The following is a 22,051-nucleotide window of genomic DNA, read 5'->3' on the forward strand; positions in this document are numbered from 1 at the left end:
GCAGTTCTGAAGGCAAAAGGGGGTCCAACCCGTTACTAGCATGGGGTACCTAATAAAGTGGCCGGTGAGTGTACAGTAATACTATCATGATGCTGGTTCTGTAGTGTTGTAGGGTGCATGCCCTGGTGTGTAATTCATGATTTAATGTCAGAGTGCTAAATTAAAATCCTCACTAAATAGGTAATGATTGATTGATACATGTATTATTTTTTTATCAGAAGGGCTTCATGTCTCCATTAAGCTTCCACCTAACCATTTTATAGCATCAGTGAACTGCATGCAAAGCCACTTCATAGACATTTTAAAAAATTCAACAATTTAAAAATATACTAAAAATGTTCTTAAACTTAATCTTCTAACATCATAAAGCCTTATAAAGCCACAGGGATTAAAAATCATTTGAATGTGTGAATGGACATTGCTGTATGAAAGGCACACCTGTTCAATACAGAATCACCATCATGATAGGAGTATTCTGCTAGTGTAATCTTTATATTCATTTACAGTAATTGGGGCATATAACATGTGTTTCTGAATCTTCAGAATAGTCTACAAGTATTACACCTGAATTCTGGATTTGCATATACAGGAATATAAAAGGTGTCACTTTTGCATATGTGATTGAACTGCAAAAGCTTATCCTGTTACTGCTTTTACAGTTTGGATAAAATAGCCATATGCATTGTGGTGTTTATAAAGCTACAAAACTGAAATACTATCATGGAGTAGTAAAAAGTTAAGTGTTGCTATTACTCCGAATATATTACCACCTTTGTTTAAAAGGTGAGTGAATTATTAAGAGAAGACGTAGCAAACAGCACACAGTGTTTACTGGAAATGCAAAGAAATGGGCCCTAAATGTATCTGTAAAGCTTGAATGGTTATGTCTGCAGCACAGACTGGCTGGAAGCCGACCACAGTCACCTGTGAAATGAGAATCTGTGGAGTCCGGACAGGCCTGAATGCTCCAGTGAAGCTCCTCAGTAGAGCGTACTTACAGAGAATGTGAGAGGCCTGGCACTGCTGAGGGGGACGGACAAAACCAGCCTGTACATCCGTCCACTGTTCTCTAAGAGCCTGTTGGCTCCATAACCACCAGGCCAGCTAAGCTTACATATCCAAGGAATTAACCTGTGTTATAACCTTCCTCCGCAGTATATCAGTGAGTATTTGTTGAGCTTTTTTTTATTGCATTTAAGTCAGTGTTTGCATCCATATCGCAAGAACAAAAACAGTGAAAATATGTCAAAAGCGTCATTTAAAAGGATTCTTTATTATTAATATTAATTTTACAGGATACCCTTTTTATGTTTTGTATCATTGAACTTTTAATGGTAATATTTTTGCAATAAAACATAAAAAATGGATGTCTGTCAGACAATTTATCTGAAAAATAGAATTAGCATGAAATGCTTTGAGTCCATTTTTTTTTTTACAATCAATGCATTTCTCTATGAAGTAAAACCCTAATGAGGTGGTGTTTGGAATTTCAAACAAAGAGGGGTGAATAACTAGGTAAGCAAATATGCCTTATTGTTTTTCAGTGCAATTAAGATGATTGCATTTGTGTTTTGTTACTGTTCTTGAGAATAAATATTTATTAAAAACATTCCAATAGATTTCTATGTGTAGTGGCTGTTACAAAGAAATTTTAAAATGTTCATAAAAATGGAAATGAGGATATGCTCTTGTAAGCTCACAGAATTAATGAAATTATACATTAATTTCGATTGGTATTGGGTAGTGTCTATTACTATTTCCAATCAAATTTACATGATTCACACAATTGTTCTTATATGAAATTGGATTTAACCTAAAAAGTCCAAGTGTAGTTCAAACACAGGATTCATATTTTCCTCTTGCATCACAGTAGGGCATACAGAACATTTTTAATTGGCTGCTCATCTCTCTCAGGTGTTAAGGTATTGAAGTGTGTTTCAGAACAACTGGCGAAATCTACGCTTCCTCTGTGTAATTTCTATTTGTGAAGTCTGCTTTTATCAGAGGTTCAAAGCCTCTATTTCTCCGTCGACGCAGGTAGAGCACAAAGATAAGGAGAAGCGCCAGGAGACCGATGAAGACTCCCCCCAGAGTGGAGCCCAGCACAAACACAGCCGGCCCCCCATCTGCATCTGTAAAGATGAAAGACAGGTGGAGATATTTACAAACCATTTTGTAGCAGAAAAAAACTGAATGTATATCATTTCAGTCACTGTGCTAAAATAAGATGTTTAAAGTAGGGTTTTTGATAGATGGCTGTGAATCAGTGTTGGGCAGTAACGCATTACTTAGTAATATATATTATTCCAACATAATTACTTTCTATAAGTAACGAGTAGTGTAAGGGATAACAATTTCAAAAACAGTATTTATATCAGTATCAGTATTATATTAGGCTACTAATGCAAGTATCGCTGCGTCACAGCGTTACCCGAATATGATTTGTTTTTGTCCCAAGTAGGCTTTCTTACATGATGACGTGATGTGTACGCTTGCCGTAATAATTTCAACAACTGCAGGTATTTTCCTAATATAAAGGCTTTGATCTGAGTGGGAACATCGATGACATCCAAAATGTCACTGTGAGCAGGGCAGGGTCCCTCTCCTCTCTTGCCTTGTGCACGCAGGCAGAGCAAGTTACTATGGTAATGGGAAGCTGCGTTGCCAGGTCCTTCTCATAATGTAAGCCTACGTGAAATTCAACAAAAATACTCAGTAGGCCTATTTAAAATGTGTGAAGATCTTCGTAACATACAGTAACAGCCTGAATGCAGAATGTTTGCAGTTCTGTGGGGGAGAGGGCGTAAAAGTAAAATAGTTATATAGAGTGGCCTAATGTAACTAAATTAGATTAATTAGTAAAGAGTAACATAATACATTTCCCTAGTAACTTGCCAAACACTGCTGTGAATTGACATCAATGACTGGTTTGATGTTTTGTTTTAAGTATTAGAAAAAGGAGATTAAAAAACTAAACTTTAGAGGTGCAAGTAGGCGGAATTTATTACCCTTGGACAGAGCCAGAGCTAGCTGTTTCCCCCTGTTTCTAGTCTTTGTGCTAAGCTAAGCTAACCTAGCGTCATGTTTACCCTACAGACATGAAAGCTATTTCGAACTTCTCATCTAACTTTCGGCAAGAAAGCAAATAAGCATATTTCCTAAAATGTGAAACTATTCTTTAAAACACTTGCTCACCATCCATGGAAATGGCATAGGAATATCCCAGGTTCTCAGATGTAACGTATATCTCTTCGTTGGTGATCGGAGGGAAGAAGGGAACCATGTTGTAGTCCCTGTTGTGACCAATGGGGGCCATCTCATCTGGGAAGGTGGCATTGGATGGAACGAACCTTCTCATCCACTCGTCAAAAATGGCATCAGTGAAAGCGTGGAGCACCTGCAAGGGAAAGGAAACAACCGGAAGAAAACACGGTAATTTTAACAGCAAATAATTATCCCATCATTTTAAAGTAAAGCATTATTTCACTTTATCATTTTAGAGTAAAGCATGAAATCAAATTCTGACCAAAAAGATGGGGTCGTTGGCTGCAGAGTGAGACAAAGCACTGGTTCCGTTGACCATGGAGTGGACGAGGTTGTGAAGGTTACTGACCGCTTCATCCAGCTCTCCATCTGGTTTTTCGTACCCTTCAAGAGCATTTCTGTTGGTCACAAAGCACAAGTATGTTAAATCAAAGTTTTGCAAAAGAAATAGCAAGTATACATTTCAATTTTTTATTTTATGCTAAATAGTTGTACTGTAGGGTTGTTATGTAGAGTTGTACCTAAAACTAAAGGTGGAGTTGGTGAAGTACGGAGGGCTGTCAAAGTCTTTCATTCCCAGACAGCTTCTGACATCAGTCATGGTGGGCAGAGACATCTTGCCTCTCTCCATTATCCCTCTCTGAATGGAACCCTCACGGGTGCCATTACAAAGAGTCACCAGGCGATTGTACTCATCCAAACTGCAAATTTATAAAAACATCTGACATATTTAAAAACGTGCATTAATTTGCCTCACAATGTTAATTTCATCATAATCCAACCAACAATCATTAAGCCTGTTTCACTTTCCACCAGTATGTCGTGCTGACCTGTCACATACCACCCCCCATCTGGAGAATCTGGACTGGTTACTGACGAGGGATGGGTTGTCTGGGTTTCGGCCTCCCAGTAGAGAGTCGGTACACACATCGCACTCATTTTGCCCCGTGGCAAAGTTCCAGTAAGGGATCCCAAAGTTCTCATTCCTGGTCAATCTCTGCAAGGAATAGTAGTATTGATTCAATATAAACCATTTTGGCTGGCAATATACAAGCCATGATTGCTACAAGCTAACTGTAACTTGATCCAGTCTCATAGCTACAATTTCCTCTACATCTCTTCCCTGGGCTTTAACATTTCCCGCTTTCATTCTTCAAAATTTTGACCAATTCTCTGTGTCTTAAAGATCTTCCACAAGAATTCACATGCACGTGGCATTTTAAACTGTTATACTGTGGGAAGGTTATCTGCTACTTAGGGCAGACTGACTACATCAAACAATTCAATACAAGAATCTCTGGTATGTTTTTGTGTAAATATTTGCTAAATGGAATAGATTACTAAACTGGATGGATAAATTCTGTATGAAAAAATATAACACTTACTGATGTTTATGTAGTTGTGGCCTGAAAAAGGACCTTCAAGATCAGACACTAATGTACCAATATTTGGTCCACTATATGATTTAAAATGACTTACAAAAGAAATTATTATATATATGTGAATACTACAACGAAAAGCTGGCCACTCCGAGGAGAAAATTAAGTTTTGGCATACATTCAGTCAGGAAGACTATACTTTTGCATGCTTTAGGCCTTTGTTTATTTCTCATGCATCTCAATTAAATCAAACACATGCTCAATCGCTCCTTGCTGTCCTGCCGCTCTCATCAGCTGATCTCATCTTTTCAAAAGCGCAGTGACACCCCTTTATTGTAAACTGTTTCCTGTCCTGCATCAGTTTCAATAGGATTCTTTGTGCATTTACGCTGTAGTTATGCATGCGGTGCATCACAGCTTTTAAATCTGTTCTCCTCTCTGTTGTTGTCAGCAACCATTTCACCACAAATTGTCACAAATGGCAATGCGCCCCATCAACGCCAGTTGTCGCAGATTATTCAGCTCCATCATCCTCCATCAGCCAGCACCATCACTGTCTAGACTCCGTAGAGGGATTTATCTGCTGCTGTTCAAGGCAGACTCCCCTCAGTTACAAGTACCAAATACCTGTAACTGAATAAATACCTTTACCAAGTACTTTTACCAAGACTTAAATAGCACATATCTTTAATAATATATTTTCATCTTTAATCCATTCACTTGTCTATCCTGATTGAAATGTGAATATTAACAGTGACACAATTTATATGTTCCCAACTGTTTGATTTAATCAGAAATCAACCCTTGTGTTTTTACTCATCCAATCCAGTCATGCCACAAAAAAAGATTAGTTTCATGACATGTTTTCAAAAGATTGGACATACCTGTAACTCTCTTTCCAAGCTGAGGAGGTGATACCTGTGCCAGGTGATGAATGCTGGTCCTTTGTGTGAGAAATCAATAGCTTTGAACGGCCGACCGGGACCTGCAGGGAAAGCATAGTATACGTGTTTGATGAAGGCGGTAATGTGCACATCACCCACTATAGGAATATTATTTAATGTATGAGCAAACCAATTACTTTGGATTTATATCACAAAAATGGATTTCATTAAGTCAAAATCTAAACAAAACCTGCTGTCCATCTTAACCCTTGAATGGTAATCAGGTTAAACTGCGAAATTTCAAATTTTTACAAGAAATAAAATGGTACTAATATACTTTTTTTTCTACCTAAATATCAATGGCATTACCTTATTTTCTGTGATTAACATGTATTCCTGACACCACTTGTGTTTTTTTTTCAAAAATAAGAAAGATCACATAGTGGAGTTTTAACATGAATTATAACACATGACAAAAAAGAATCACACTTCCATTTTTAATTGTTTTCTATTAGAGACTGATTGCATTCCCTAAACATATACTATATGCTATCTCAATTGTTTTATTTTGAGATAAAGACAATATTTGTTAACAGATGATGAAGTAAAATTGTATTTCAGAATTGTTTTTAGAACCCCAAAAAATTCCATTTGACCCGAGATTACTAGAGGGTCCCAAAAGTAAAGCCAATACAAGGGTTAATTTATGTTTGTTATTGCTAATATCTAATTAGATATATGTTTGTTTTCGGATGCTGTTCACAATTTGAGTACTTCCACTACGATTAGAAACAAAGTAACCCAGACCTGTATTTTCAATAAGGGGTAACTTAAAAGTTTTTATTCTTTTTAAATTTTGGTTTAACTATAATTATAAATTTGAATAAACCTCAATTGCATGTTTTACAAAAACTGTATGGATTAGGTCTACATAATACAGTTATTCGTATTATTTGGAAATGTCTGGAACAATTATAAATAGACCTAACAAATTACCCAATGGAATAAAATGTACAGTATATGGTCAATATATAATATGCAATAATGTTGAATATTGCAAAAACAATATTACGTGCGATGAATACACAGGTGCTAAAGTGTACTCAGTTCTGCCTTTCTGTTGCTTTCAGTATTCTGCTCAAATTTAAACCAGAATTTAAAACAAAGAAAAGGAAATCATTTCCAACGTTCTTTTTCTGTACAAATTAAACTTTAAATAAAATATTAAAGGTATCACAAAAAAGAATGACAGTTACATTTTCAGTGCAGTTTTCTACTGATATTTTCACAAAAAATCTCTGTGTGTCTTTAGCGATTGTTGCAACCTTTCACAATGTGTTTATTGTTACATTTGATATCGCAATGAAGATAAAAAACAATATATTGTGCAGCCTAATATGTCATATATCACCAGAGCTCATTTAAATAAATGGGGATGTTTCTTTTAATATATCCCTATGTTATTATATTTCTAATAATTGTGTTTTTATGATATCACATTCCTAATAAACAGACTACATGAAAACAAACCACATGATATATGAAGTTACAATACTTTTCAGCCATGAAATGTGCTCATTTACCTAGGAGAGTGTCCCGGACGGAGTAGTAATGTTGCCAGACAAAGAAGTCGTAGATGGAGATGTTGGCAAACTGGGGCTCAGTTCCATTTGGTCCCAGGAGTCCCAGCCAGTGCTGTGTGGCAATGACATAGTCTGGGTGGGTGGTGGTTTTAGCAAGGTCCAGAACATCAAGAAACTCCTGGAGCTCTTCTGGGGTCAGGGAGTGGATGTTCTTCCGTACCACAGGGGCTTTCTTCTGGTCACAGTTTGGTCCGGTCCAGCCAAATTTACACTGACCACAGTCATACCCTGCAAAGTTACCTGCAACACAGAGAGCAAACTTAACGTGTCAAAACATATTAATGTTGTTGATGATGTTCCAGGTTCAGCATAAGTCATCTAATTGACTTTATTTAAAGTGGCTATATGTAACTACTGCCCACTGTATATTACCGAGTGAGTAGTGTTACACTTTCCCTTTCCCTTTTAGCTTTTAGTTGTTTTTTGTTTCATTTCTTTCTTTTCTGTGATGGTCCTACCGCAGTATCAGTCATAACTACAGGAAATACAGATGCTCCTCTAAAATAACTTTAAATTACAATTAGGCCTATAAAAAAAGAAATCCCCTGCTTCCTTTTACCTGGCTCAAAAGGCTGGATAAGTTAACACAGTCTTTCCGGTGTTACAAAGAAATCTGTGACCCATCAGAATGTGTAACTGGAGCACCATCTACCTGCCGCAAATCATTCTATGAATTTTAACCCGGGCAGAGGCCTTTCAAAAAACAATATAAAAAGGATGTTATTTTCACTGTTAGTCTCGTTTATTGTTATAGGTAATTTAGGACCATTGTATGAAAAATGTCAAAGCTACAGAAAGATTAAAAAGTTACATATAGTCACTTTAATAAAAGTGTAGCCTACAGTACATGACTTACCAGTACATCTGCAAGTCTGATTGAAGAATTTGGTCGGCCACCTCTCTCTGTCATCAACATTTCTCAGTCTGTACGGTCCTCCCCACGGTTTGTTGTCAACTCGAACCGCCGAGCAGCTTCCTCTCCCCAACAGAGAACCGCACACATTGGCCGCATCTGAGCCCAGAGCGGGGCAGCACTGCTTGGACACGATTCCCTCAACTGTGCAGCACACTCGAGGAAACTGAGCCTCTGTAGCCGCAGGCCAGAGGAGCAGACAAAGAAAAGCAAAACCCAGAGCATTCATCATATCTCACCTGTTTGTTTCCCCCAGTCAGTAATGACAAATCAGTTAGTACATCAACTTGTAGAAGTATATAGTTTAGATGCAGTGATAGTTTAACATCTGTGGAAACAACTCTTAAAGCCAAATCATGTTGTTTTCCAGTTGGTTACATGCACATTAAGAAAGCCAAATTCTGTGCTTGCTTTTGTAGAGCTGAGGAGGATTAAGCCCGTCGGTCTTGTGATCATCAGGTGACAGAGCTGGCGCTACACTGGAATAAGAGTTGGATGAATAGGCTATAGGGAACTGCCCGAAGGGTTATATAATGTGTGGAAGGCCACTTTGTACTAAAAGACTAAATTGTTGCTGTTTCTTCGAAACCATCAATGAAACGCCCTGAAAGCAGATAGTTCTTTTTGTTATGATTGTAAATAAAGTAATCTGTGTTTTTCATAGAGTTTTTCAAAGAGTTTTCAAAGAATCGAGTGGATGATGCTGACCATGTGTCTCATCCAACAGTCCTAGAAACCAGAGATAAACCCCTAGGGGGTATTTAGAGATAGTGGAAGCGGGCTGCCGAATCATGTTTGAAAAATAATGTTTTGAAAGTTACTTCTTTCATATATTAAAATGTCTGAAAAGATACATTAAAAAGAATCTAACATTTTAATAGTAAATTTGCCTTTTGTGAAAAAACATGTCCATCCATACAGCACATGTAGTAGGGGATCCCCACTATGTCTCTCTGTCAGCTAAGGGGTCCTTGGTATAAAAACACTGAAGATCACTGCTCTAAACCATACAACGTGAAAGTTAATTTCCCTTTAATACAACCTACTGGTACCCTGAAAATCCAGAGTTTTTGCAAGAAAACAATTTGAATTTGCTCACCTTAATCTTTTGGATTTGGGTCTGGATTTCCAGGCTAACCTACAGGAGCATTTCATAAACTGTCATGGCGTTGGCAGGAAATTCATTTACTGTCCTCATATCTAAACCAGAGCACGTAGATTGCGGTTTTAAACACATTGTTATTGTTGTGAGGCGGTCGCAGTTTAGTTAGCTTTAGGCATAGAAACCAGGCCCACTTGGTTATGATTGTAGTTTAGGTTAAAATCTGAAATAATAATAACTGTAGATATCTGAAATTGCATTTTTACATGAGGCGCACAGTTAACCGGGCCACAATTTTGCAGTATCGGTGTCTTGACTTGAATTGGACACAGTCTGGAAGAGAAATTATAAAAATAAAAATAAAAATGAATAACTAATTCAGCTGTTTTCTTCTTTTTTACACTTAAGCCATTGAGATCATATCCATCACCTCACACATAACTTGAGAACCCACGGGGTGGGCGGCTGTGGCTCAGTGTAAGAGTCGTCACCTGCTAATCGAAAGGTTGGTAGTTTGATCCCTGGCCCTGCAAGCCCATGTCAAAGTGTCCTTTGGCAAGACACCAAACCCCTGAGTTGCCCCTGATGTTGCGCCATCGATGTTTAAATGTGTGTTAAGTGTTTATCTGATGAGCAGTTGGCATTTTGTACGACAGCATCAGTCACAGTATGTGAAGGGTGAATGGTTGCTGTACTATGTAAAAGTGCATAGACAGTTAAAGAAATGGGCCAACAGATGCTCTGGACCAGTTCACTATCCAGTGAAGGATATCAGAAGCACTTTTCCGGTGATAGATGAGCGTTACTGTGCAGCCTCCAAAGTCTTCTGGTAGCTGTGCCAAGAGAAATCTCAATCTTTCCGAATCTTGCAGAGATGGAAAACGTAGGTATATGTTAGGAGATAACATAGGTACAATCTAATTATTATTGTTAAAACACTAGTTAAAATTAGTAATTAAACCTAAGCAGCTAATATAAGTCAAAACTGTGTGCAAGCAGTAAGTCGCAAGGTTATGACACATGAGGTACAGGGCAATGGAGCCTTTTATACAATGTCATGTTTCTTTAGAAATAAAAAATGGAAAAATAGAGTCTTTAAACGCTTCAGATGTAAAGTTATTCGCTGTCAAAGTTGCGCCAAAATGAATGGCGGTCAATGGAATGCTGACGGCAGGTGATGACTTATTAGCATTAAAATGACACTATAGGAGCTATGCTTAGAGAGGAGAAGTGCTTGTAAAAGTGATTTGAGTTGTTGTTAAGTCTAGAAAAGCACTATATAAAAACTGTTCATTTACATTTATGACAAAAAAACAAAAAATCACTTGATCCTTGTTTAGAGTCATTGATCATCATATGATCCTGCATGTTGGTTTTAAAGCAGCCTTTGTTTACTAGCAGGAGTTCTACATCCTTTAAAGAAGCAAAATGGAAGAAACTCCTGACACTTAATCTCTTTGACTGATGCATTCCAATGGTCAGGCACGGGGCTGCTGATGGCTAAGGGGAGTTTTTATTCCACCACATCGCAGAGAAAGTCATTCCAGTCCAAAGTGGATTACTTATTACTATAGTTGTGAAAGCTATACATTGATGAGCTATTAGCGTATCAGAACTGAGGCAAAATTAGGAGATTAATAACATTTGGAAATGTATTCCATTACTATCTCTCCCCTGCCATATTTCTTCTGGAGTCCTATTATTGGTGATAGAGCTGTCAGTAATACTTCAATCATATTAAAGCATTGTTTTTTTTCAAGCCTTTCCATGGATCAGCTTTTTTGCTTGCATCCCTATTTTTACAAATGTATTGGGGAAAAAAGAGTTAACTTTGTTAAAATAGAAAATCCGGGTTCTGAATCTAAATTTACCAATACAAAAAAAATCACAAAGACAGTCAATACTGAAAAAGTGACAGATTTAAAATCAATGCAAGTCCAAAATGTCTTTAAAGTATCACATACACATGAAAGTCTAATGAACATGAATGTGGCCTCATTAGAAAAAGGCATGGTAGTGCTTAACACAACATGCCGTGTGAGGTTCATTGCACTCAACAGGATTACTGAGCATGTTTTCTGGAAGAAGTCAGAAGGAATGTCTCTATAGAAATGGTTTCACATTGATGTCAGTCAAAAAGAAGAAGTGTGTGTGAGTGCATAATGAATACTCGGACCCAGGATGTATGTGACTCCAATTTACCAATTACTTGATTGTTTTTCATTACAGTCATGGCTCGATGTTGCAACTGTGCATGAATGAGAACCTTAACATAATACAAACTCACACGGGTGCATATAAACATATACATGTTACAGTTTGAGTTTTTGAAGGCGTTTTCTTATAGTTTCAGCATGATATGGTTACAAAGATTTGGTTTTAGGTGTAGTATTTGTCATTCTTGTCCATGTTTAAAAATAATACAATTTGAAACAGAAGTTGTAAATACACATATCTGTAAAATATTTAACAAACAGTAAACACTAGCTAGTAACATTTAAATTGTTGCCATCTGGAAATGTTTTTTAATTGTTCCTTTTTTTGTTTTTTTATTATTCAATTTAATTCAAAAGACAAAAATTCTCTTTCTTACCCTCTGCTATCTCTCTGCTTAACTCTGTAAAGAATAGGTAACGTCTTACATAAGGCACACTTGGACTAAAACTTTTAATGTTGTATTTATTTCCCCATTTGGTCTGATCCTGTATTTTTAATCAATGTTGTTGTCTTTGTTGTCACGTACTATGTGACAACTTCTTGCTCCTGCAGCAAAATTAATCGCCCCTCTGGGACAAATAAAGGTCTTGAACAATTATTGTTATGTACCAAATTTTTGCAATTTAGTTGTCAATTCAAAATAGTCCAAATTCTAAAAACACTGCATTGAACCAGGGGATTGTCCATCAATTGCAGTGTGTGATGCTTAACAATACACATACATGTGCCTTTATAATTACCCAAACAAAATAATAATTCTTTTCACATTTAGTTTCCACTATTTTTACTGGTTTTATTAGAAATTTTCTTGCACCAAAAACTGACTTGTTAAAACATGTGTAAATAAAGAGAATCCATTATTTCTACTTAAACACATGATGGTGCCAGAGAGCCATGAAGAAACACACCATCACATATAATGGCACGGTTTTGTGAGTGACAAATATGTTTAATAATCTCCTATAAAAAACATATATGTGGAATCGTCTGCTGATCAATTTAGGATAATATAAGAATAATTGTCATCATATTTCTATGATTATCTAAGTATATTTTGAGGTGACATGATGAAAGATACATTTTTACCTGAAAATAAAGGAATAATGGCAGATTTTGATTTGCATATCACTTAGTAGTTATAAAACTCATTGCATCTATTCATTGTCTTTTCATACGGAGTTTCCAACATAAGGATGAGCATAATGGTCCATGATGCATCTTTGAAGCAGAACAAATGAAACCATTCTGTTAATAGTCTTTCAAAGAGAATCACAGACGGAGGTGATTATTCATTTGTGAAATGATCTACTTGTTACCATGTGGATGAAGACATGCATCCATTTTCTTGACAGCTTTGTGAATATTGTTCTTAACACCTAACCCACTCTGCATACGTTTTATAGGAATATGTTCTAGCTAAATAAAAGAAGGCCTTTTAAAATTTTAATTGAGGCCACTTCAGTTACATTTACAGAGACCAGAGCTCAGTGTCTTAGGAACTGGTTAAAACCAAGCGATTCACGTTTTTGCTTGTTTTTATTTGGGATTATTTCATTAATGATGTGTAATGTGAGGAGCCACTCGACAACACCTGCTGAGCTTTTGGGTTTCTTTTTCATATTCATATTAGTTTTTTTGTAATATGAGCCCAAACAAAATGTAATGCACTTTTACTCTGGAGAAAATACACGAAAACCAAACTTTCATAAAATGAGGAAGAATGGACAACAGGTCAGGAAAATGTTGGGGTTTAGTCATTTTTAGCATGGAACCTCACATATACAAAACAAAATTACTAAATTAAATAAATGAATGAGTTTAAACAAACACAATATGAAACAATGTCTGCCTGTAGTTCATAATAAGTTTAAAAACAAATCACAGGTTTAATGATCACCTGTAAATCACATAATGCCTCACAATACTTTTATTGTATTTATCTAACTATTTAACAAAATACCAACCACTGTTGGTAATAGTTCCAACATTGAGATAACGCTCTTTGCATTTAGAAGATCCTGTCACGCAACTTTTTTTTACAAACTCCAATTCCTCTCCACAAGTGAAAATGATTCTATCCTATCAGAAAACAGTGAATCTTCTTATTTACAATTATAGCACAGTTCCTTTTCCGACACTGCAAAACAACAGTATTAATCTCCTCTTTATTTTGTGGGGTTTTCAGCTATGGTTTTAGTTTCTAGTCATTTTCTTTTGTCCTTTCTGTGTCAAATGTCAAAAAAGGTCTTTTTAAAAAAGCGGCACGCAAATATTAAACGTACCTTGGGTACTCCTTTACATCCACCATGTCAGCATATTCTAGTGTGAAAGAAGGAGTGATACTGTGCAGACAGAGCAATGCAGTGTCTGTAGACAATAGCAGGGGGGCAGTGTTGCTGTGTCTGGTGGCCCTGGTACACTGGAATGACTGGCCCTAACAGTTTGCATTTCCTTCAGGATGCTCCAAGAAAATATGCCATGAAATAGTCTAGGATTGAACATCTTTGTACTTTAACTGTCACCATTTCAATTCTCAACCATGCCAAGCAGTGACTGACAGTATATACAGTGGGCTGGGTGGTATGCAGTCATATAATATGAGTAGCCTGCATAGAATTTTAATCCTCTTTATGACTCCTATCCATCTATGAATTAATATCTAGGGGCCACATATCCATCTTTACTAGTTTGTGCTTGTATAACCCACTTCTCTTGCCAACTGATCAAATTATCCACTGGAAAATAAGATTAATAGTTATGCTGTGAAACATGCTTGAGGTCAATTATTTGGGAGATTCCAATGATATACTCATTACACTATAAAGCCAATTCAAGGACGAGCAGCATGAAGAACTGTGTTGTAGATTAATTGCCATTAAAGGTCAACATGCGTTTAAATTGACGAAGATGGTATCCATTTTATCAGTATGAAGTGCACAGTATACGGGAAACCTATAATGCTCATTACATGCATTTAAATGAGTCTCTCCTAATTACTAATCAGTCTCTTGTACCATTAGAGATGGAAATTAGAAATACAAAACAGACCTCTGGGCATCATTCACTCAGACTATATTATGTTTCATTTATTACTTGGCATTTTGAAAATGAAAACCTACAACCCTAGAAAACTTTTTCTAACATAATCTTTCAAAGCCGGGAGAGTTTTACTACTTAAGCTAAAATCTCTGGAAGTGTGTATCACTAAAGAACTATTGTTTTTGAATATAACAGAGTAGTATGATGTATTTTTGTTCATAAACAACAACACAAACTAAATATCTGGCCTCTAAAAACAAAATTAAACTGTTTATTTTGCTATGCCCCAATCAGAATATTGGCTAGACCCTTCAGTGATTCTTTCTTCAGTGATTCCCGCCCACTTCTCTGGCAGCTTACCGATTTACATTTGAGCATAATGCAAGCATTAGAGGAGGCACAAGGCAGCCCTGATAAGTTACAAAGTGCTCCGGGGGTAAACCTCGTAAGAGAGGGTTTGGAGTTATTTACAGCGTTCAAATCCTTCAAAAATTCATGTCTGGAGGATGAGATTGGTTTTGCAGTTGATGCTTTGCACACAAAGCAAACACAATGCATATGGAGGGTGTTTAGCTGTAAATGACCAGATGACATTAATTCTAATTGACTGATCTCATCCCATGCTTAGGACCAGTGTGTATGATACTGCTCAGGACACAAGGGTCCTGTCAAGACACAATGTTACACACAAAGCAACAACACAGAAACACTAAGATTGGCTTAAGAAATGAGGAACACAGAGGATGTGTTAAAAATGATTTTTAAATGCACTTTAATTTTCAATGAAGCAATACTTCAGTTGTATGGCATTTTCTATTCAAAGATATGTTTGGATTGTGCAATTCTCATAATAAGAGTGCTCAAAAATTGCAACGCCATTACAAAGCAGGTTAAAGGCAATGAAATTCCTTCTTATCACAAACGCTTTCTGTACAGTTGTTCCATTTGAAATGCATTTAATTGCAAATAGAAAAGAGAGAGAAAGCCAACAATGCGAGGGTCTGAAGCATTTTTCTCGTCTGCTTTGAGTAAGCGTATTTAAATCTAAGCGGGCAGACAATGAGGGAAAGGAATCGTGCTCTGAATAGCCTCTCTCTCTCTCTCTCCTTTTCATTCTCAGGCCAATTCACAGCCTTCCTCTCCTCTTCTGTTAGGGGCGGGCTTTCCACTCGCAGTTCAAACTTCCTCTGTAGAACAACACATCCACCTGATAGCAGTAGCACCACACATGTAGTCAGTATTCATCATGTCACTGTGAGAGCCCTGTGTGGGAGTCTGGGTCTTCTGTAAATATTGTCTATGACAATCTTGAAGACATACTTGGAGTCCATGTTTGCTCTTAGAGAGCTGTTCACCCACTTGTTTGACAAGGATGCTGCTCCTCGCTTGCATCAGGCTTTGCCAAGCCCTTCCTCTGAAGCCACAGCCAAGCCTTGACCCGGGATCCCTCTCCCCACTCGTTCCACTGAGGGGAGGAGTATCTGGGGATTGTGGGGCACAAAGTGCTTGAAGCTTGTGTCTTTGTTGGGGCAAGCAGGGAGAGAACACCCCCAGCAGATATGCTGACAGTCTCATGGGAGCAAGAGAAGAAGTTGAAGCAAGAAAGTGCACCCTTCAAACTTTCCAGTGCAGTGCTAGGAATTCTATTTTTTCTCAACAAAGATTTATACATATTTATACAAGCCCAAATACTGATAGGAAGGAAAAAAATCTTGGAATTGCAGAGGTAAACTATATGTAAATGCCATAAAGTAATAGACTTGTAGTGCAAATCACACCATTTTATCTTTAATTTTGCTTTCGTACCCTCCCCACCCCCCCCCCACCCCCCATCCTCTTTCCTCTGGCTTAAAGGTGCATCAGAGATATGCATTTAAGCATATTCAGAACACGGGGCGTGAAATTAAATGTGTGGCAGAGTGAGAAAAATATACAGACGCTGGAGATGCCTTAAAAAATAGTCATTTATGCAGATGGAGAGGAGTGAAATCATTTGCAATGGGATGACCCTCTCTCCAAGCATTTCTCCCCTCACTGTTCTTCCCTAATCTTGCACTGTATCTTCATTTTTCATTGAACTCGCCAGTTTGCTGCTAAGCAGCCTTGTAGATAAGGCAAAGTGCTAAAAGGAGACGACAGAAGGAGCTCAGTGGGCCCGTTTCTATGCACTTTCACCCAAGGCAATGGGCAGAATTTAACGGATTCCTTCCAACATATGTTTTTGCCAGATAAGTAAACAGTGTGTGTCGGAAATGAAAAAAAAGCATTTGCAATTTAATGACATTACAGCTCCCAGCTTAGCCCGCCGTGCTGCGAGGCGAGGAGCAGAGAAAGGGGAGAGCGGAAGAATGGAACCGGGTGTCATCAATGTTTTTTTTCTTTTCCCTTGCAAGAAGCGGCACTGAATTCTTCTTATTCTTTTCAAACCCTTTCCCTTCTCCATCCCTTCCTGCTATTTTGTTCTCTTGCCCATAGTTTCCTCGCCTTTGTCGGAATGAAATTATCTATTATTTTATTCAGAAAACTTGCCATCCCCTGCCATTCTACCCACTCCAACATCTGATTCTCTCAGATTTTCTGAGCTAAAAAACACATCTACCCTGGCCATGGGTGCTCTCTCTCTCTCTCTCTCTCTCTCTCTCTCTCTCTCTTTCTCTCTTCTCTTGCTCTCTTGCTCTCTCTCTCCCTCTCTCTCTCTCTCTCTCTCCCTCTTTCTCCTTCTCTCTCTCTCTCTCGCTCTCTCTCTCTCTCTCTCTCTCTTGCTCTCTCTTCCACCCCCCACTCTTAACCTCCTTTGTTTGGCTTCATCAAAGTGCAATAGATGCTTGGCACAAGAAAGAGGAGCAAGCCTCCATGTTGTCACAATGTTGTTCAGACCTAATGTGAGGACCAATGGGTGAAGAGTTGGAGAGAAAATCACCTAAGTGTCTGTATTTCAGTGGCAATAAACAATCCATCCATCCCATTGTGAAACTCAGTGATTTTTCTCTTTTCTCCCTGCTGGCTGTCAGGCAGCTGTCTTATTATAGAAGGCTAATTGTGCAGGAAAGCAGATTATGAGAGTGGTAGGATGTACTCCTTGACCATGTGCTAATGTAATGACAAGTTTGGGGACCCTCTAAGCAAAAAGCGTTGCACGCCAGGGCACTTTTGGCACTGGCTATAATCTGCCTTTGGTATTAACTCAGCAAACCGGCTTGTTTGAGTATGGATCAATCGCTCGCTCATTATTTTTACAAGAAAGCTTTATTTTCAAGGTGCTTTCCTGGTGTTGATCTCTCATTTACCATGCTATGCAAATGCACTGGCAATCCCTGTGTAAGGGATACGTCACCTCAGGGCCCAGGCTTGCAGAAGCATGTTAAGGAGAAGAAGGGGCAGGCAATTTGGGTCAGTTGCCTTCGCCAAAACTTGAATTTCAGGTTTTGCTTAAAGCTCCCTGCTCCGCTTTTCTCTTTTAATGTGTTTTTGTTTGGTGATGTTATGTTTTAAATGTCAGCCCTGGAGCTGTCCAGCAATTTAGGAGGCACAAAAAGCCCTGTCTCAGTATCACTTCCAAGTATTCATGTTACCTCTGTAATCGCTGCCGGCTGCAACATTACACACACTCCATTCACTCATGGTATTTTATCACCTCTGAGTGTATTGACTGTACAGGTAAAAGGTTAGATAGGGTCAGCATGAGGTGATAATATTACAGGACAAACAGAAACGCCTGATTTGCCGCATTGAGTGGCGATATGGAGTTATTAGCCACCTGCCACTAAACTAACTTATTTATCTGAGCAAAAAGGACCTGCCATTTGACACTACATCTTAGAAATCTGCATGAATTGAATTAGCTGTCAAGATGCATTGTGCATCAAATTAAGGGGTACATATTTCAACTTGTTTACTTATTTCTTACATACACATACAAACATCCAACAATCCATGGTGCTCAGACATCTGTTTGCCTGACAAGGGATCATGATGCATGCAGTATAAGAAATAGAGAATTCTGCCATATTTGGCTTCACTGTGCGCCGGCATGGTGAATGACGCAACAGGAAAACGAACCTGACAGCAGCAGGCAACAGCTCGGCATTTTCTTTACGCCCTACATACATAAATCTCGTATTATTGCTCTGTGTAAGCTGTGTATATTTTTACACCTGTCTGCACTAATATCAAAGTGCAGAGGTCGGCTTTTAGACATTCAAGTTCATTTGTGTCTCCTGTAAGAGCTTGTGTGGGTGCCCTTGCTTTGAGATGCTGCTATTCCCAGGTTTCTTTCCGTTTTATAAAGGACTGTCAGAGGGCACTGTTCCACCTGACCCATTTTATTTTTCAAACAAACAGCTTCAGAGTGCTTGAATTTAAATGCTGAAAATTCCAGACTTTTCCATGCATCTGTGGATGTAGCAACATTTCAATGTAATATGCTTCTGCTCTTATTATTTTTATGCTACTTTTAATTGCTAATAGTTACTTGGGCAGCTTTTTACTTTGCAGAAGAGGCTGAATAAAACCATTTATCTTAGATATGGAATAATAAAGAAAAATTTTGAGAGAGGAGGATCTCTGAGTGGCGAGAAAGAGAAGCGGCAGAGACGTCTCTCTGTCTGCAAGTACTTCAGCAGTACCTAGCCTTGTAATATTTTGTTAGCAGCACAGTGAGAGTGAAGGCCAGACTTTTGATTGCTTTCCCTGTTCACATCCTTTTATAGATCCATTTTCTTGCCATACACAAGCGAACAACGAAACTAATACAATGTTCAAAAGCCATTACCTTCAATGTACCCCTTTTCTGTGGTAACAAAGAATATGGAAAATGTCCAAAACACAATGTGACCAGGAACAGCGTTATCATGTGGCTAAAGAGTATAAGGTGTCTGAAGGACCCCTGCATGTGATGTCTAGTTGGACCATTCATAATAGATTTGTTCTGAGGACCTTCACATTACTTCCCAATTACGGTGTGAAGTCATGCTACTTCATCAGTATAACTAATGGCACGTTCCATTAAGCAGCCATGTTTTGAGATTAAAGACATGTTTTGCAATTGTTGGATTTTCTGCTGAATGTGATAAGGTGTCCGTACGAGTTATTGCTTTGCTGTCGTGGATGTAAATACACTTGCATGTATACATCGTCATTACTGAGGAATCTGTTTGGTTGTTCCACTGCATTACACCATTCCTTGCAAAACTCTGTGTGTAAAGACAAGCAGCGACACACATAAGATCAATGTCAGCAATGACATTTAACGAGGAAATCACCTTCTGAATTTAGGACTGGAGTCTCTTCAACAGAAAAGTACTGCCCACAGAATGACAATCCGCCCTCCACTGATGGAGACAAAATCCAAGTTTCCATCCACTAAACGCATTCTTTAGTATTCCAACATTTTAGTACACAAAGATTAGCTATGGAGTGACATATCATTTGGCAATGATCTATTTTGCCACCATTAATTACAACAAGTCTGAAGAATATGACTGCTAAACCACGATATCACAATACAGGGTGTGAATCCCAAATCAAGCTTTGCACACCATAATCCTATTAAAATGTAATAAATAATCCCTGTGAATGAATGTTGGCAATATTTCATTTTAATAAGTTGTTGAAAAAAAAATGAGAGAGAGGGAAAATTGATGGCATTACAGCTCACTCATTTCAAGTGTAGTTGCGAGCGTGCAGTAGGAAATCATTCCTTCTCATTAAAGGTGCAATCTTCGAGCCCCGCAGATCTTTGTTGTAATAACTGGGGAAAATAATCTCTTTTATTGATAGGCACATGTAGCAAAAGTATGCCAACTGACAGGTACTTATCTTTTGCCTGTGTCCCGTGTTATAGAAAGATATAATTCTTTGTGACTGCTCCTCAGGGCATCAGTTCTTCAACTTCATTATTTCTACTTATGATAGATATATTTTTCCTTCAAAACCTGAGAATTAATATGAGAGCCAGCAATCTCTGCCAGCGGTCATTTGGAAATGGAACAAAAAATGTCATGTCAGTTTTACGAACATGCTTTTAAGGCGGCTCACTGACATTATTCTAATTTATTGATGGATTCATAAAATAATCCTATGCCTCATGTTTTGGGTTATTAACTTAATGATTTTATTGACTACCTAGCATCTTTTGAAAAAGTCTGATCACGTCAACAATTGTATTGTGTCACCTACAACATCTGTTCTTCTTTTTTCCTCAAATATAAATAAATTTGCTTGTACATAGTATTCTCATACAAACTTGTATATTTTCAAACCAGCCTTTGTAGTGTCGGAACATGGCTTCTAAAATACAGCTCCTTCTTATAATACCGAATACACAAATTAAGTTAATAGTGCAGTGAGTGACTTTAGACAGCAGTGGGAGCTTTAGAGTCTTTTTTCATTTCCTTCTGTTTTAAAACTGACTGGGATGCAACAACCTCTTGTCAGTCTTTATGGCACACTGTAAAACTGTTCCTCCGATGTGTTCAGAAAGACAGCAGAGTATCTAGAGATGATGCTTAACATCTATTTTGAAAAATCTTTGAATTTTTTTTTATGGAGGGAGGGGGGCAATAATTTCCATTGTTAATTTATTAATGAGAAAAGTTATATCTACTGTTTACCATACATCACTTGTTCATTGTTTGGAGTTGTGTAACAGTAATATTTAGGATTGCAATGAACAATTTGTTTTCAATTTTTTTTTTTGTGACATTGATATGTAGCAACGAAGTGGTATTGATAGTGGTTTATCTTCTCATTCTTCCCCCTAAAAACTAGGATTGCACATTTGATGTCAGTGAAATAAAATTCCATACAGTACCGCAAAGGACCAGACAGCTTTGTTATTACACAAAAAAAAATAACATTGTTCAAGTTGTATATGTTACGTGGGTTGTGAATGAGGAAATACACATTTCCTTTGTTTGCCAAAAAGTCATTAACAGAATGACGTTACTCATATGCAAGGTCAGTTAGATGCCAGAGAGGTATAACTTCCTGTTAGACTTCTATTAAGCCAACTGGTACAAAACTCAACTAACAGAAATCTGAACAGCACATTGACAAGTGGGTTTGTGAACACACCTGTTTTTTGGATTTGGCACAAAAATAAAAAGTCAGTTTTACTAAACCATGTTTTACAGCTGCAACCCTACAAATAACTATCATGCAATTCTCTGTAGCAGAGTTCAGAAACATGTCATCTCAAAAGGTAATTGTCATAAAATTAAGAGGAAAAATATATATACAGTTAATAAAACAATGTTATTTGTACGTTTTTGAGCTGTTAGGAAGGACAGGGAGTCTCCAAGACCCCAAACGGAACAATAGGGTTCCATCATCCGCAGTACACGTGAAATAGTGTCTTATCAGCAATGTGACCAGTACTGCATGTTTCCATACAAGGGGTATAATTTCAACATTAAACTCAGGCAAGAAAAATTAAAGAAATATTCTTCTGACTTAAGAAGCGTCCTAAAATGTATTTGCCGTGTAAATAACAGTAGGGCTGTGATGTTGTTAACATTCCTGGATGCATTAATGCCAGACAACTATATGGGCAGTTCAATCGTCCCACCTGAAAACTCCAGATTACCGCAACTACCCCTGAACCCATGACC

The 22,051-nt window shown here is 37.7% G+C and overlaps 1 protein-coding gene across 1 annotated transcript; it reads right to left on the reverse strand.

The window, feature by feature from the left end:
- Window positions 1-471: 471 nt before the first annotated feature.
- Window positions 472-19,392, reverse strand: dct (dopachrome tautomerase). Its single transcript, XM_034885310.1, has 11 exons — window positions 19,383-19,392; window positions 18,199-18,204; window positions 10,904-10,911; window positions 8,027-8,376; window positions 7,111-7,410; window positions 5,528-5,628; window positions 4,095-4,261; window positions 3,786-3,965; window positions 3,527-3,662; window positions 3,196-3,397; window positions 472-2,132 (listed from the first exon to the last, which is right to left on the reverse strand). The coding sequence occupies exons 4-11, from the start codon at window positions 8,313-8,315 to the stop codon at window positions 1,957-1,959; spliced, it is 1,551 nt and encodes a 516-aa protein (XP_034741201.1). The 5' UTR covers window positions 8,316-8,376; window positions 10,904-10,911; window positions 18,199-18,204; window positions 19,383-19,392; the 3' UTR covers window positions 472-1,956.
- Between the last annotated feature and the right edge of the window lie 2,659 nt (window positions 19,393-22,051).

This window comes from Etheostoma cragini, chromosome 11, assembly GCF_013103735.1.
Source record: "Etheostoma cragini isolate CJK2018 chromosome 11, CSU_Ecrag_1.0, whole genome shotgun sequence".
Lineage (NCBI taxonomy): Eukaryota > Metazoa > Chordata > Actinopteri > Perciformes > Percidae > Etheostoma > Etheostoma cragini.